Here is a 12,903-nt window from a genome sequence, read left to right as displayed (position 1 = left end):
GTGAATGCTGGGACTTCTGGAGTGGAGGGGAGGAGAGGGGGCCCGGTGGGCCTGGGGGCGGGACGCCTGCAGAGAACTGCAGGGCCGAGGCGGCTCTGTTACCACGTTCCAGTGTCAGGCTCGAGTGTCACATTTCCTCCCGATGAAGGGCTTTCTCAGGGAACTGGATCTCTTGATCGGGACCCTTTGAAACGGAGCACTTGGAGGACAAATGGTTTCCAGAAGGATGGCGATGAAACCACCCTTCTGTTCTCCTCAGGACGCCTGCCCAGGGCAATGGCCCAGGAGAAACCTCAGTCAGGACATGGCTGTATATACACCCCTGCCTGCCGGACCCTGACAGGCCGCAGCAGGGACTCCCGTCATCGTACCCACCTCTACACACGTCTCACTCCCCCGTCTCTGTCAAGAGAGGCCACTCTCCCGCTCCTCAGACTCTCGGCTCACTCGGAGCTATTTGCAAACGGGACTATTCCGAGGCATGTAATAGGGGAGGGGGGCTGAGACCGGAACCTTGGGTTCTGACACACAGCGATGTGTGTACAACAAAACGAAGCACTGCCCAGTCCTGCGCGTCCTCCCAGCCATTGCCACTGAGTCAGTTCATCTTGTTCACAGACCTTCTCCAGGGACTGTCCCCCTGATGACTTTTTCTAAGTGTGTGGGGGCAGTCTTGCCATCCTCAGTTCTGATTGGCTGGCATGCTGGGTGGACTTCTGGTGGTCCTTGTTGTCGTTGTTAGGTTCCATCAGATGGTACTCACCCATAGGGCCCCGTGTACAACCCAGAGAAACACTGCCCAGTCCTGCGCCATCCGCACAACTGCTGTGTCTGAGCCCACTGCTGCAGGCACGGTGCCTCTCCCATTGGGCGGAGGGCCTGCCCGTGTCAGTGCCCCTGCACTTTACCAAGCATGCTGTCCTTTTCAAGGGCTGGTGATCACTCCTGTCAACATGCCCGAGATGCATGAAGTCTCTCCGCCCTTGCCTCTCAGGAGCATTCTGGCTGCATTTCTTCCAAGACGGATTCCTTTGTTCTTCTTTGGCCCGTGGTACTGTCAATATTCTTTACCAACACCATGATTCGAACACATCAGTTCTTCCGCAGTGTTCTTTGCTCACGGTCCCCCTTTCACACTAAACACATTTTGGATTCAGTCACTTGCACCTCAACCCTCAAAGCGACGTCCTTGCTCTTCGGCATTCTAAGGAGGACTTATGCAGCACTAACCCAGTGCTGCATTCTAACTGCTGCTTGCATGAACATACTCACTGCCATCGTGTCAATGAGCACTCACGGAGACCCTATAGGACACAGCAGAACTTTCCCTGTGAGTTTCTGAGACTAACTCTTTTTAAAAAAAAGCATTTTATTGGGGGCTCTTACAGCTTCTACCACAATCCATCCATCGTGTCAAGCACATCTGTACCTTTGTTGCCCTCATCATTCTCAAAACAATTGCATTCTACTTGAGCTTTTGAAATCATCTCATTTTTCCCCTCCCTCCCTGCTTCCTCTCTCTTATGAACCCTTGATAATTTATAAATTATTATTTTGTCATATCTTATACTGTTCAATGTCTCCCTTCACCCACTTTTCTGTTGTCCATCTCCCAGGGAGGAGGTTATATGTAGATCCTTGTACTCGGTTCCCGCTTTCTCCCCCACCTTCCCTCCACCCTCCTGGTATCGCCACTCTCGGCACTGGTCCTGCGGAGCTCAACTCGCTTCATGGGTGCAGAAAGCCTCACCTTTCTCTCCAAGATCAGCTGGTGGTTTCAAACTGCTGACCTTGTCGTTAGCACTGTGGCACCAGCGCTCCTTTCCATGAGCACATACCCCAAACAAACCCACCCTGTCTGGGCGATCATTGCAGGACAGGAGAACTGCCCCTGTGGAGCTACAAAGGCAGGCCAGGAACAGAAGCAGACCCCGCGTCTTTCTCCCAAGGATCGGCAGGTGGCGTCGAACTGCTGACTTTCCAGTTAGCAGTCAAGTGACACAGACAGGTAATGCATTCCAAGCATCCTGTTTTTCCAATGCTGATTTTCATGAACTGGGGCTAGGGAGCGACAATAAACAATGTGTTCAAAGAAAAGGTTACCCGCTGAAAGGAAACCTCGGGTAACCTGACACCGGCTGATGTTGTGTGTAGAGTCCTCACTGTGCTAGGCCATGGGCTCTCCAGAGAACCAGCACCCATGAAGCTGGGCCACTTGGCCCAAGCCCTCTCTAGGTGTCAGATCCCTGAGGAGTGAGATCGTCTAAAGTGCCAACCTCTGTCTCTCCTCCCACAGGACGTGTTCCTCTTGCACTGCAGCCAGCTAGAGGCGGAGTGTCCCTTCGCGGAGCCGTGGGCCCCTCACCAGCTTGGCGTGTGTGGCAGAAAGCAGGGCCAGTGTGCTGGCAGAGTCTGTGCCATGGGCACGAGATGCTCTGTGAGAGGAAGATGCGGCCATCTGCTCCCATAAAGAGTGACAGCCTCGGACACCCAGCGGGCAGTCCTGCTCGGTCCCACAGGGCTGCTGGGCCGGCATCACCTCAAGACAGTGAGATTTCTGGCCTTTTGGCTTAGGCACCCCGCCCTCCAGCTGTGTCCTGGGCACCAAGGGGCTCCATCCCACCCGAGGGCCAGGCATGGCGTTCTCAGTGCTGGAGAGCAGTCTCACTTTCGCCAGGAGCCAGGCCCGGGCTCTCGACAGTGTGTGCGGAGAGCAAGTGGGCTTTTGGAATCGATGGGAAGAGGTGCCATTGGGATTAGTCAGAGCAGCTCCAGGGAGAGCTGCCGAGACAAGGCCACAGGCCACAAGGGCAGACTCACACATCTGCGATCCACTGGAATGACCACCAGCCCGGGATGAAATGTAACCAATTTCCAAGAGCATAGGATTCAAATTCATTCTCATCGCTCCCATGAAATCTGTATGTCTACGCCTGTGTTTGTGTGTCAGTGTGCCTGCATGTGTGTGCGTGTGCATGTGCCTGTGTTTGAGTGTGTACGAATATGAGTGTAAGTACCTGCATGCATGTGTGTGTGTAAGTGTTTGTATCTGTGCATGTGCTGATACTGGCGAGGTTCTGTCCTGAGGGGCCACTTTGCTCTAGGAAACTCTCTGCACCATGGACCTCCTGCCTCCTGGTCTGTCCATTGTTCATAATGGACCAAAGTCCAATCAGAGTGGGGCTAGTGGGCACTCGGGCTCGGTGGTCACCTGTGTGACATCAAGAAAGGAGGGCAGCGTTCCTCCCCATAAAGCTAACGCCACTGCTTCTGCCCGACTCCCAGCAAGCCTGTGGGGCCGAGAGGGAGTGAGGGACGGCGGTGTCTGTCTCTGGAGCAGAGGCTGGCGGTTCCAGAACTGCCATCCAAGTAGCTTACCCACCCGTGTCACCTGGGCTCCCATTCTTTCCAAATTCTCATACACTGAAGACACAAAGGGACCGGGAGGCTCATCCGGAAGGTGCTCTGGTCTCTGGCCGAGGAGAAGGAGGCAGCGGCCCCCAAGGGACCCTGAACCCACTCGCCTCGGGTCCTGCCACAGCCTCCCTGTCCAGGACGGTGTCTGCTGGCTTGGCCTGCAGCACGAGGGCTCTCCAGGCACACCGCAGCCTCTTGGGCAAACATCAAAAGCAAGATGTCAGCATTTCACCACCCACCCGTGTTCAGGGCAGGAGCCTCACCTTCTCTGCAGGCACCAGGCTCCATCCTTGCCTGGCCAGAGCACCTGGGGCATAGCCACCAAGCAGGCAGAGTCCCTCTGCAGCGAGTCCCCCAGCAGCAAGGCTTCCCTGGAAAGCCCACTGTTTCTAAGTCACGGTCACCACAGCCACCGGGCAGTCTGGCTGGTGAGTTTCTCAGCGTGCACCGGATCTCGGAGGACGTCTAGTTTCAGAGCTAACACCTCCAGCTAACTAGGTAACTGCTTATCAACTGTCAGTGCATCATTAACCACCTGTATGCGTTCCACAACGCAAGTACACAAGTGTATGCTGTGACATTACAATGAAATTCACTGGCGGCGAGTCAGTGCTGACTCACAGCGACCCATGTGGGTTTCTGAGATGAGCTGCGTATGGGGGTAGAAAGCCTAGTCTTCCTCCCAAGAGTTTCTGGGGGTTTTGAACCGATGACCATGAGGATTGCAGCCCAGTGTGTAACCACTATGCAACCAGGGCTCCTCACGTTATAATAATCCATTATTAATTAACTTGAAAAACAATAGACAAATTGAGAAGTCAAATGACGTGGGACACTTGTTCACACAATGCTGAGAAATGACTGGTGTTTCAACAGAGGCAAGATAAAAACACCGATCCCACACCTTGTTTCTGATACTCACAATCTTCCTGAGAAAGGAAAGCACACTGAAGCCTCAAACACCGCATGAATGGAGGGGTTGGTACACAGCACAGCCCCAGATTCCATCAGCCCCAGCACTTCTCAGTGACTACTCTGGACTGGGCCTCCCTCCATGGTGGAGGCCTGCTGGGCACTCTTGGCTGCTCACAGCAAGGGGTCCGCTTCAAAGGCACCAGCCGCTCCTCAGGGCAGAGACCAGGCTAGCTGCGCCTGCACAGATTAGACCGACAGTCCTGAGAAGCCTGCCCAGGGTCCCTGTGAGCTAGAATCGACCAGACGGTCACGGATCAGGTCTCTTTAGTAGGTGCCCATTGTCAGCTTGTCACTGTATCTACCTCAAGTTTAGGATCATTCCATTTAGAAAGGCAGGCAGGCAGTTAGGAAGGAAAGCGGGAAGTTAGGAAAGAAGGAAGGAAGACAGAGATAGCAAGAAAGAGGCAGGCCTTGTGCTTTGCATACCACGTGACTACACTGCTCTGGTTGGCGGACACAATCAGAGTGGAGCTGTGCAGAGGCTGAGCCGGTTGACAGGGCGTGGGTCTCAGTGGGGTTCTTTTATCAGTGCTGTGTGACAAGTCCTGGAAGTCACCCAAAGCCTTCCTTTCTGTGAGTCTCGGAGGCACATCTGGTGAAGAGTAAAGCCTACGCACAAACCACAGCACCACTCACTCGCGTGCGTGACCCTGTCTGCCGCGCCATGATGCCATGATGCCAGCCCCCGATGAAGAAGGAGGTCGCGGCTGGCTCTTAAAGGTGCCCTGCAGCATTGCGCCCAGGTCTGAAAGCACTTTACCTACAGGAAGGGCCGCACTTTACAAAGCCCTCCCTCTGGACAGGGAAGGCACCGGAAAACAGAAGTGGCATCTGCTAAGATTTACTTGGGAAAGCGCAGGGAATCCTATGGGATCGCGTCACTCCCGTTTTCTTGGAGTGCTCCTGATGGAGATTTCCGGGGGAAAAAATCTGGAAATAATTAGAAACTATTAAGGTACCTAGAAAAGTGGACTTGGGGAACGAAATCTGCTATTCATCAAGGGACACAATGGACTGCGAAGAATGTAATGAAAACACAATGCAGACTGAGAGGGTAACGGGGAGCCACGGCAGCAGAGTGCAGGCCGGGCCCTGGGCCAGTGCAGAGGGGCCTGCAGGAAACCACGTCACTCACCCACACCCCACTCGGACACACACAGCACGTAGGAACCACTTTCCTTTAGCGCCTTCTCCCCAAAGACGAGGAAGCTAGTTTTTAAAGATGCTATTAACTGTAACATTAATACAAGCATTAATTCTTAATCCCCAGCCCCAGCGGGGTCATAAGGGAGGGATGCAGACTACAGGAAAGTAATCCGAAAACGATCTTGGTGGTTGTGGGGTACACATGCCTTTCTCACGGTGCTAACTACGCCTTCTTAAAAACCAAACACGATATTTTGAATAGAGGAGCATTTTTATAACTTCAAATACGTTTTCCTCTGAGACCTCAAATTCCACTGTGGGGGTGAGTTGGGGGCAGACTTGATGGCATCCCCCTTGGAGTTTAAAAGGCTGCGCATATGAACTGAATTATCCTCGTCATGTACCTTCAGACATTCGTAACACGATCTCATGTAAATTCAGACCACATTCTAGACAGCAAGCATAGGCAGCTGGGAGGATCCCGGGAGAAGGAAGGGGGGCTGCTGGCCCAGCGGGCTTCTGGCTGGTGTTGCCCACTGTGAGCAGCACAGAGAGCCACCAGGCGGGTGGCAGCAGGTGAGAGACAGAACAGGGGTACACTGACTTACTACTGATTCTCCCATCAGTGGAAACAGAACAAGCACATTTTAAACACATGAGTAATATAGACAGCTCCCTTTGCGTGGGACACCTGAGTCCTGTATGAGTGCTGTCACAGTGTGGGTATGGCTGTGGCACTTGCCCCTGTGGGAAATGCCCACACTCCAGGGTCGCCCACAGCCACCCTGCCCAGCATTTCTGAGGCTGTCAGTTTTCTTGGGAGCAGTCAGTTGCACCTTCTCCCGAGGAGTGGGTGGTGGGTTTGAACTGCAGGCCTTGTAGTGAGCAGCCCAACACGTAGCTCACGGAACTAGATACAAGCCAGTTACTCAGCCTCCACTCTGTTAGCAATACTGATAGGTCTGCTTCCAAACACCTTCGCACTGGTGATGGTTAGTCCCAAGGTCAGCAGTTCGAGCTCACCCAGAATGTCTGAAGGGGAAAGATGAGGCCATCTGCTCCAGGAACCATGGCTGCCCTGGAGACTGACCCGCCGGGCAGTCCTATTCTGCCTGTGGGGTGGCTGGGAGTCGGCAGTGACTGGAGCCCAGTGGGTTTTCAGGCTAGCATAGCGAGACCCGCACAAAGTGCTGGGCACAGAGCCACCTCCAGCTGGTCTGCAGCAAGAGGCCCTCCAGGGAGCCTGAGTGGAGCTATTCCTGGGCCTCCCTGCTGGGCTGCCTGCTAATGGGCTTCTCTGTGAACAGCGTTGGAGAGAGGGCTGCTCCCCTGAACTTCCTCTGCTCCACCCCAGCCCTGGAACAAGCAAGGAGCGACATGCTTGGTGTCCTTGTCCCCCCTGCGGCTCAAGTGCCCCTGGTCCACAAGGAGAGGAAGGGGCTGCTTTTGTTTTCCTGAAATCTCTTCTGTGGAAATCACTGTCTCAAAATAACCACACTTGGCCTTCGCCTCTCAGCATCAGGAGTGTCTCCTCTGTCTCGGAGATGAGGGGGGCAGCAGTCAATTAACCCCCTGAAATATTTACACTCACTCTGAATAATTTAAAAATGCAAACTCAAAAATCAAATCGGAGGTCTATTTATCACAGGGCTCCATTGGAAATTAGAGAGAAGGAGAGAGAATGCTGCCCGCAGAGCTTAAATTTCTCGCTCTTCCTCCCGATCAATATCGGAGGCAAAGTTTCATCTCTCGAGCCCCTAATGGCAGGAATTCCGGAGCCAGTAAATGAGTCATGTTAGACCTGCGATTTGAGAAGGAGGAGGCATCAAAGAGAGAGCGCAGGCCGAAAGCCCCACTCCTTCCTTCTCCAGCTCAGAGCGGCATGGACCCGGGCTGGGGACAGGCCTGGGGCTGGGTGCAGGCTGTGCATTGCCAGGAGCCCGCTGTAAGGCCCAGTGTAGGGGCCCAGACGCCACATCAAAGGCTGTACGGCGTGCAGACGAGTCCTGCAGGGCAGCTGGCGGCTGGTGGGCCCCTCGGCCGGCAGGCACTCCTGGAGGATGGCCCCGGAGACAGGTAAGCTGCGCCCTGCTTTGTGGTGCCTGTTGTTCCTTGTCTCCTTGCCAGCGGGTTAAAGCATCAATGGGGTTCATGCCCTTGCTTACTGGGGACTCGGTGTTGGTTGGGGGAGATGTCGGGTCAGCAGCAGGAAAGGGTGCGGCTGCCTTGTAGTTCAGGTGGCAGGCAGAGGGGACACCAGACAGCTGCTGGCCCAGTTCCTTGGTTGTTTGGGCCACCAGCAGTTGGCAGAGCAGGTGGGCCCCACTTCTGGTACCAGGAAAGTGTCTTGTGAAAGTGATGAGACAGAGCAGGGACCCCCCAACAAGAACAATTCCATGCACAGAGCTGGTCAGTGATGCTCAGGGGTGTGCAGAAATACTGAGCACTCTCCTGGGTGCATTTGTACAAAAGACACCCCAAAAGAGAAATGCTACCGCAAGGTGACTTGCGCAGGCCCACCCATGGGAGGCACACGGCTAACGTAGGGAGGAAGGGGGGACTACCTGCCCTGAGGGATGACCAAGACTGCATCTCTCCTGAGTCGGGAGAGACTCCATGGCAGTGCGAGTGGTGTGGGCAGCTGGCAGAAAGCAGCAGCCGTGGTTCACAGTGACGCATGATAAGGGGGGCATCAAACCTGTGTGAACCAGGTGAGAGACTCGGTGGCTACAGAGGAGGGGGAGGGGCAGGCATGTTTCCACATTGGCGTGAGCACTTGGGGGTGTGGGTGGTGGTGGTGGTGGGGAGCCATACCTGGGAGCAGAGCAACATCACCAGCTCCACCACTGACGTGCTGGACTTCATGCAGACGAGGCCTGCAGGGGCGGAGAGAACACAGGGGGTTACTGTGACAGTGGGGAAGGCCGGGGCACCTCACCCCAGACCCAGTGCCCGGGCAGACGCCACGGTGCAGAGCCACCCAGAGGACCCAGCGTTCAGCGAAAAGGACTGACGACCAGGAGGGGCGCAGAGTCGGGACGTGAGTCTGCTCGCTGTTTGGGGAAAGCCTTTCTCAAGGGTGAGGTGAGCGAGAGGCCCTGGCCAGTGGTCACTCGCTCAGCTGCTGAGTGGGGCCTATGGCTGCAGCCTGGCAGCTGCTGGAGGGACAAAGTCCAGTGCTACAGAGCCGCTGGACCCGTTGTCTGGGGCTGCGGCTTTGCTCTGGGGTTTGGTCACAGAGCTGAGGGCTCATTCGAGCTGATGTGGTTCCCTTGACATCAGCACAGAGACCGTCTTCTGGAACAAGAGTCATCACCTGGGAAGGCGCCCCCTGTGAGGCACAATGCTAGTCACTCAAGCTTGTGGCCCCATCCATGGCCCAGTGTGCAGCCCTTTTTAAGAGCACAGAGAGGGCAGATTTCACAAACAATCCCAGCAGATTGCCACACTCACTGTCATTGAGTCGACTGTACCACACGGTGACCTTACAGGACAGAGTGAAACGGCCCTGGGGGGCTCTGAGGCTGACGTCTTACAGACATCAGCTCCATGCTGAACCCAAGGCAACACCAGGGCTTGTTCCTATACCATCAACACTTGCTCCGTAGTGTTCATACACGCGTCCTTTGTGCTGCGTGTAGAGGCCCTAGAGAGAAAGGGAGGGGTGCCCTGCTCACAGACCACTCAGCGCGGGTGTCGGCTGCTATGCTAGGTGCTGTGACTTGCCTGGTCTCGTGTAATTCTCGTTACCTGTGATCTGCTCTCCGGGTGAGGGAGATTCTTCCCCACACCCAGCTTCCAAGCACAGTTCTCGTCACAGCCTGTCCCCATGAGCAGAGGATGGCCGGACAGCACTGTGCAGCCAGCTCCCTGAACACACCTGAATACACACTACTCTTCAATGCACTCCCACAATGTGTGCTGAAATGGCAGGCCACCACCAGGCTTCCCACGCACCAAGGGGAAAGACGTGCCCCAAGGGCAGTAACCTGGCCTTGGAGCTTGCTCATCGGGCTACCTCTTCCCCATCTTGCCCAGAAGGCATGTGAAGGCAGCCAGGTGGGCAGCAGGAACTTTGGCTGTGAGAACCACAGTCTTCAGTCTGCGAGGGAGGGCCAGCTGCTGTTATTGACTGCTGCTAAGTGGGAAGGTGCTTTGAAACAAGGTGTTTTGTTTCCGGACGCCAGTGGGCCATGGGGTAGGTACCTTTCTGTGGCCCTGTGCTCACAGCCGGAGTCTGAATGCGCAGACAGGGAACGAACCAGACAAAGCTACTAGCACCCCCAGGACCTGCAGACAAATGCAATCCCAGCTCTCAGTCATTAAGCAGCCACTCTGGTGCCCTGGCTGGAGGGATGGCCATCGGTGGGAGGCTGACCGTCTGTGGGCATGTTGACCTTGGGGTGGGGAAGCAAAACCAAGTGCAAGGCCCAAGGACAGGCCTTGTGGTGATAGCGCGTATATTGCCTGTGGTATCGATGGGTACTGTTGGCTGTAGAGCTTTGATTTCAAGAACCACAGAAAGCTGCCATGGATGTGATTCAGACCCACAGCGAGCCTATGAGACAGAGCAGAACTGCCCCGTGGGTTTCCTAGACTGTCGCTCTTCACGGGGCCACAACTTCCCTTTTCCCTTGGGGCAGCTGGTGGGTTAGAAATGCTGACCTTCCAGTTAGCAGCCCAACTCTTGACCCATTGTGCCCCAGGGCTCTTTGTAGAGTGTCACCATAGATCCTGTGTCCCAGGGCTTCTCGATTGCAAGGTTGGCGGTTCAAACCCCAGGAGAGCGATGACAGTCTCGGAAACCCTCCCGGGTGACTGTGGGTCAGGAGCGAGTCGATGGCAGCGGGTGTGTCTCTTTGCAGAATAACAACACCTTGAATTTAAAATTAGGATGCAAATGCATTTGCTTCTCACAGATGAGTTTTATTTCTAACAAATCCCTCAGGGAAAGCCCTAAGTAACAAGAACCCGGCTATGTCTCCCCAGTGGTGTCCTTTGACCTCAGGAAAGGTGGGCACAGGTACTTCCTCGGAAGGATGCTGCGCTCCGAAGGGCTGTCGCCAGTGGCAAGGCAGCATGTGCACAACACTCTCACCGTGGCCACAAAGAGCGCACCCGCCTCTCCCTGCGCTGGCCTCAAAGGGTTAAAAAAACCCAACAACTAACATTAACACCAGCACCACGGAGGCAGCTCTGGGAGGTCTACCATCTATCTCCACAGAGTACTGGGTCACTTTCATAAGAGCTAGTGCTACGTTAGGGGCTCTGGTGGTGCAATGGGCTGCAAGCTCAATAGTTTGAGCCCAGCAACCACACAGTGGGTACAAGACTGGCAGTCCCAAGGGAGCAATTCCGCTCTGTCCTATGGCGTTCCCTGGAGCCGGCGTCGCCTCAGCAGCAGTGGGGTTTATTCCTAAGCCTAAGCAAACATGTGGCAAACTCCAGGGTTTCCTTAGACATCCGGAACAAAGGCAGCACTTGTCTGGAGACGCCTTATCCCAGCATGTTTCCTTACATAGACTAGCAGCCAGATTGGAACATTCAGGGACTTTGGCAGTTGATCTAGTAATGTTATAAGTCACTCTCAGCCTGGGTGTGCCGAGCCGAAGATACATTGTTTCCAGGTTTATGTCTCAAATGCATGGAGGCTTATAAATTCATGACTGGCAAGAAAGACAAAAGCAGATTCAACTCAACCCATATTTCCTTGCATGGCCAAGTATCATGTTAACACTTAGGTGTTTACAGTGATCAATGAGTCCAAGTGGCCTCTACTCTAATTCAAATCTAAGAACATCTGGCATTTATGTGGAACTGTGTTGTCCACAAAAGGACAACGCTGGTGCTCTAGTGGCTACGAGTTGGGCTGCAATCTGCACAATCTGCATGGTTGGCAGTTCAAAACCACTGGCAACTCCTCAGGGCTTTCTACTCCCATCAATAGTGGAAGTCTCAGAAACCCACGAGGGTCTCTGTGAGTCACCATGGACTTGATGGTGGTTACGCCTGGCATTGTCTACAAAGCACCATTAAACATGCCATGGACTGCCTGCCAGGATGACCAACACTGTCCAGATATAAAGCGAGATGTCTCATGTTGCTTGGTTATCAGGAGGGGCCAGTCCCAGAGAGGAATGTCATGCGACAGAGGGGAAAACCTTCAAGGCCATGGACTGACACAGTGGCTGCAAACAGAGGAAAGATGGTAAGGGCGGTGCTGGGCTGGGTGGTGTTTCCTTAGGCCGCACACGGGGACACTGTCAGAACAAACTGGATGGCATCCAAGAACAAGGACACTAGAGATACTACCTCATTGGGTAGAGCTGTACCCACGGGGTTTCCAATGGTGTGTGTGTGTGAGAGAGAGAGAGGTGCGCACACACATAGGCCTATAGCTTCTGACAACATCCAGGGGGAAATATTTTTTATGCATGTCCATGACCGATTGTCAGCGATCCCACAATCCAGAAAGCTCTGGGCTCTGCAAGTGTCCCATGTCTCGAAGCAAGTTCGCCAAGGAAGGAAAGCTTCAGCTGGGCAATGTGAGGCAGTTTCTCACCTACACCCCACCCATGTCACCATCTATCTACACGGGCCACCCCAGGGCCTGCCAACCCCAAAGGTGCAGCCTGGACGCCCCTGGAGAGGTGAAGGAAGGGGCTATTTGCCCCCTTCTTTTCCTCAAACCCTAAATGTGTTGAGTTCTAGGGTGTACTGGTGCTAATGTTCTGGATAAGCATGGGAGCATGACTGAAAGAGAAGGAACATGGATTCTCCTTTCAAATCAGAAGGGCAAAGCAGTGCTTTCCGACCCGGAATCACATTTGGAAAGATTCCGCAGGAAGCTAATGTTATTCCATTTAATTGCCATTTCGAGGTAACTTGAGATTGTGCTTGTCCCCGGGGGAACGACGTACGTTCAGAAGGACCAGACGACTACTTCCGAGTGGGGAGATGGGCTAAGTGCTTTTCAGTGGTAGATCCGGGAGGTCTGCTCTGCACCCAAACAGCATATGCGGCGAGAGCAGTTAGGCAATTACTAGTAATCACTGCTGGATTGATGGGCTAGCCTCTCCACAGAGGCTCCCCGTGTTCGCCGTGGTGTGGATGCAGAGACCGGGGCTCGAAGTCAGTGTGAGACCACTGTCCTCTACTGTGCTCCTGCTGAGACGGGCAGACCGAAGGCTCACAGGGCTCTTCCACAGCTATTTCTTAAACGGCAGGCTCGATGATGGTTCCTAGAGGTTATGGGTCAGTCATTCACTTGTAACAAAAGCTGAGCTGAAGAGAATACTCTAATACATTACTGTGCATGCCCAGTGAGTCAATGGCAACTCAGCCACAGCATAGGACCGAGGAGAA

General features: G+C 54.3%; 1 protein-coding gene across 1 annotated transcript in view; it reads right to left on the bottom strand.

Annotated features, from left to right (window-relative positions):
• Positions 1–12,903, bottom strand: part of NBEA (neurobeachin) — a 465,975-nt gene that overhangs the window by 241,041 nt on the left and 212,031 nt on the right. The window contains exon 34 of the mRNA XM_045294000.1: positions 8,353–8,414. Within this exon, the coding sequence (XP_045149935.1) occupies positions 8,353–8,414 (62 nt within the window). The remainder of the gene's footprint in view (positions 1–8,352; positions 8,415–12,903) is intronic.

This window comes from Echinops telfairi, unplaced genomic scaffold (assembly GCF_000313985.2).
Source record: "Echinops telfairi isolate 266 unplaced genomic scaffold, ASM31398v2 ScPeMD7_2565;HRSCAF=3150, whole genome shotgun sequence".
Classification (NCBI taxonomy): domain Eukaryota; kingdom Metazoa; phylum Chordata; class Mammalia; order Afrosoricida; family Tenrecidae; genus Echinops; species Echinops telfairi.
Note: the sequence above shows the minus strand (reverse complement) of the source record. Positions and strands in the feature narration are given on the sequence as shown.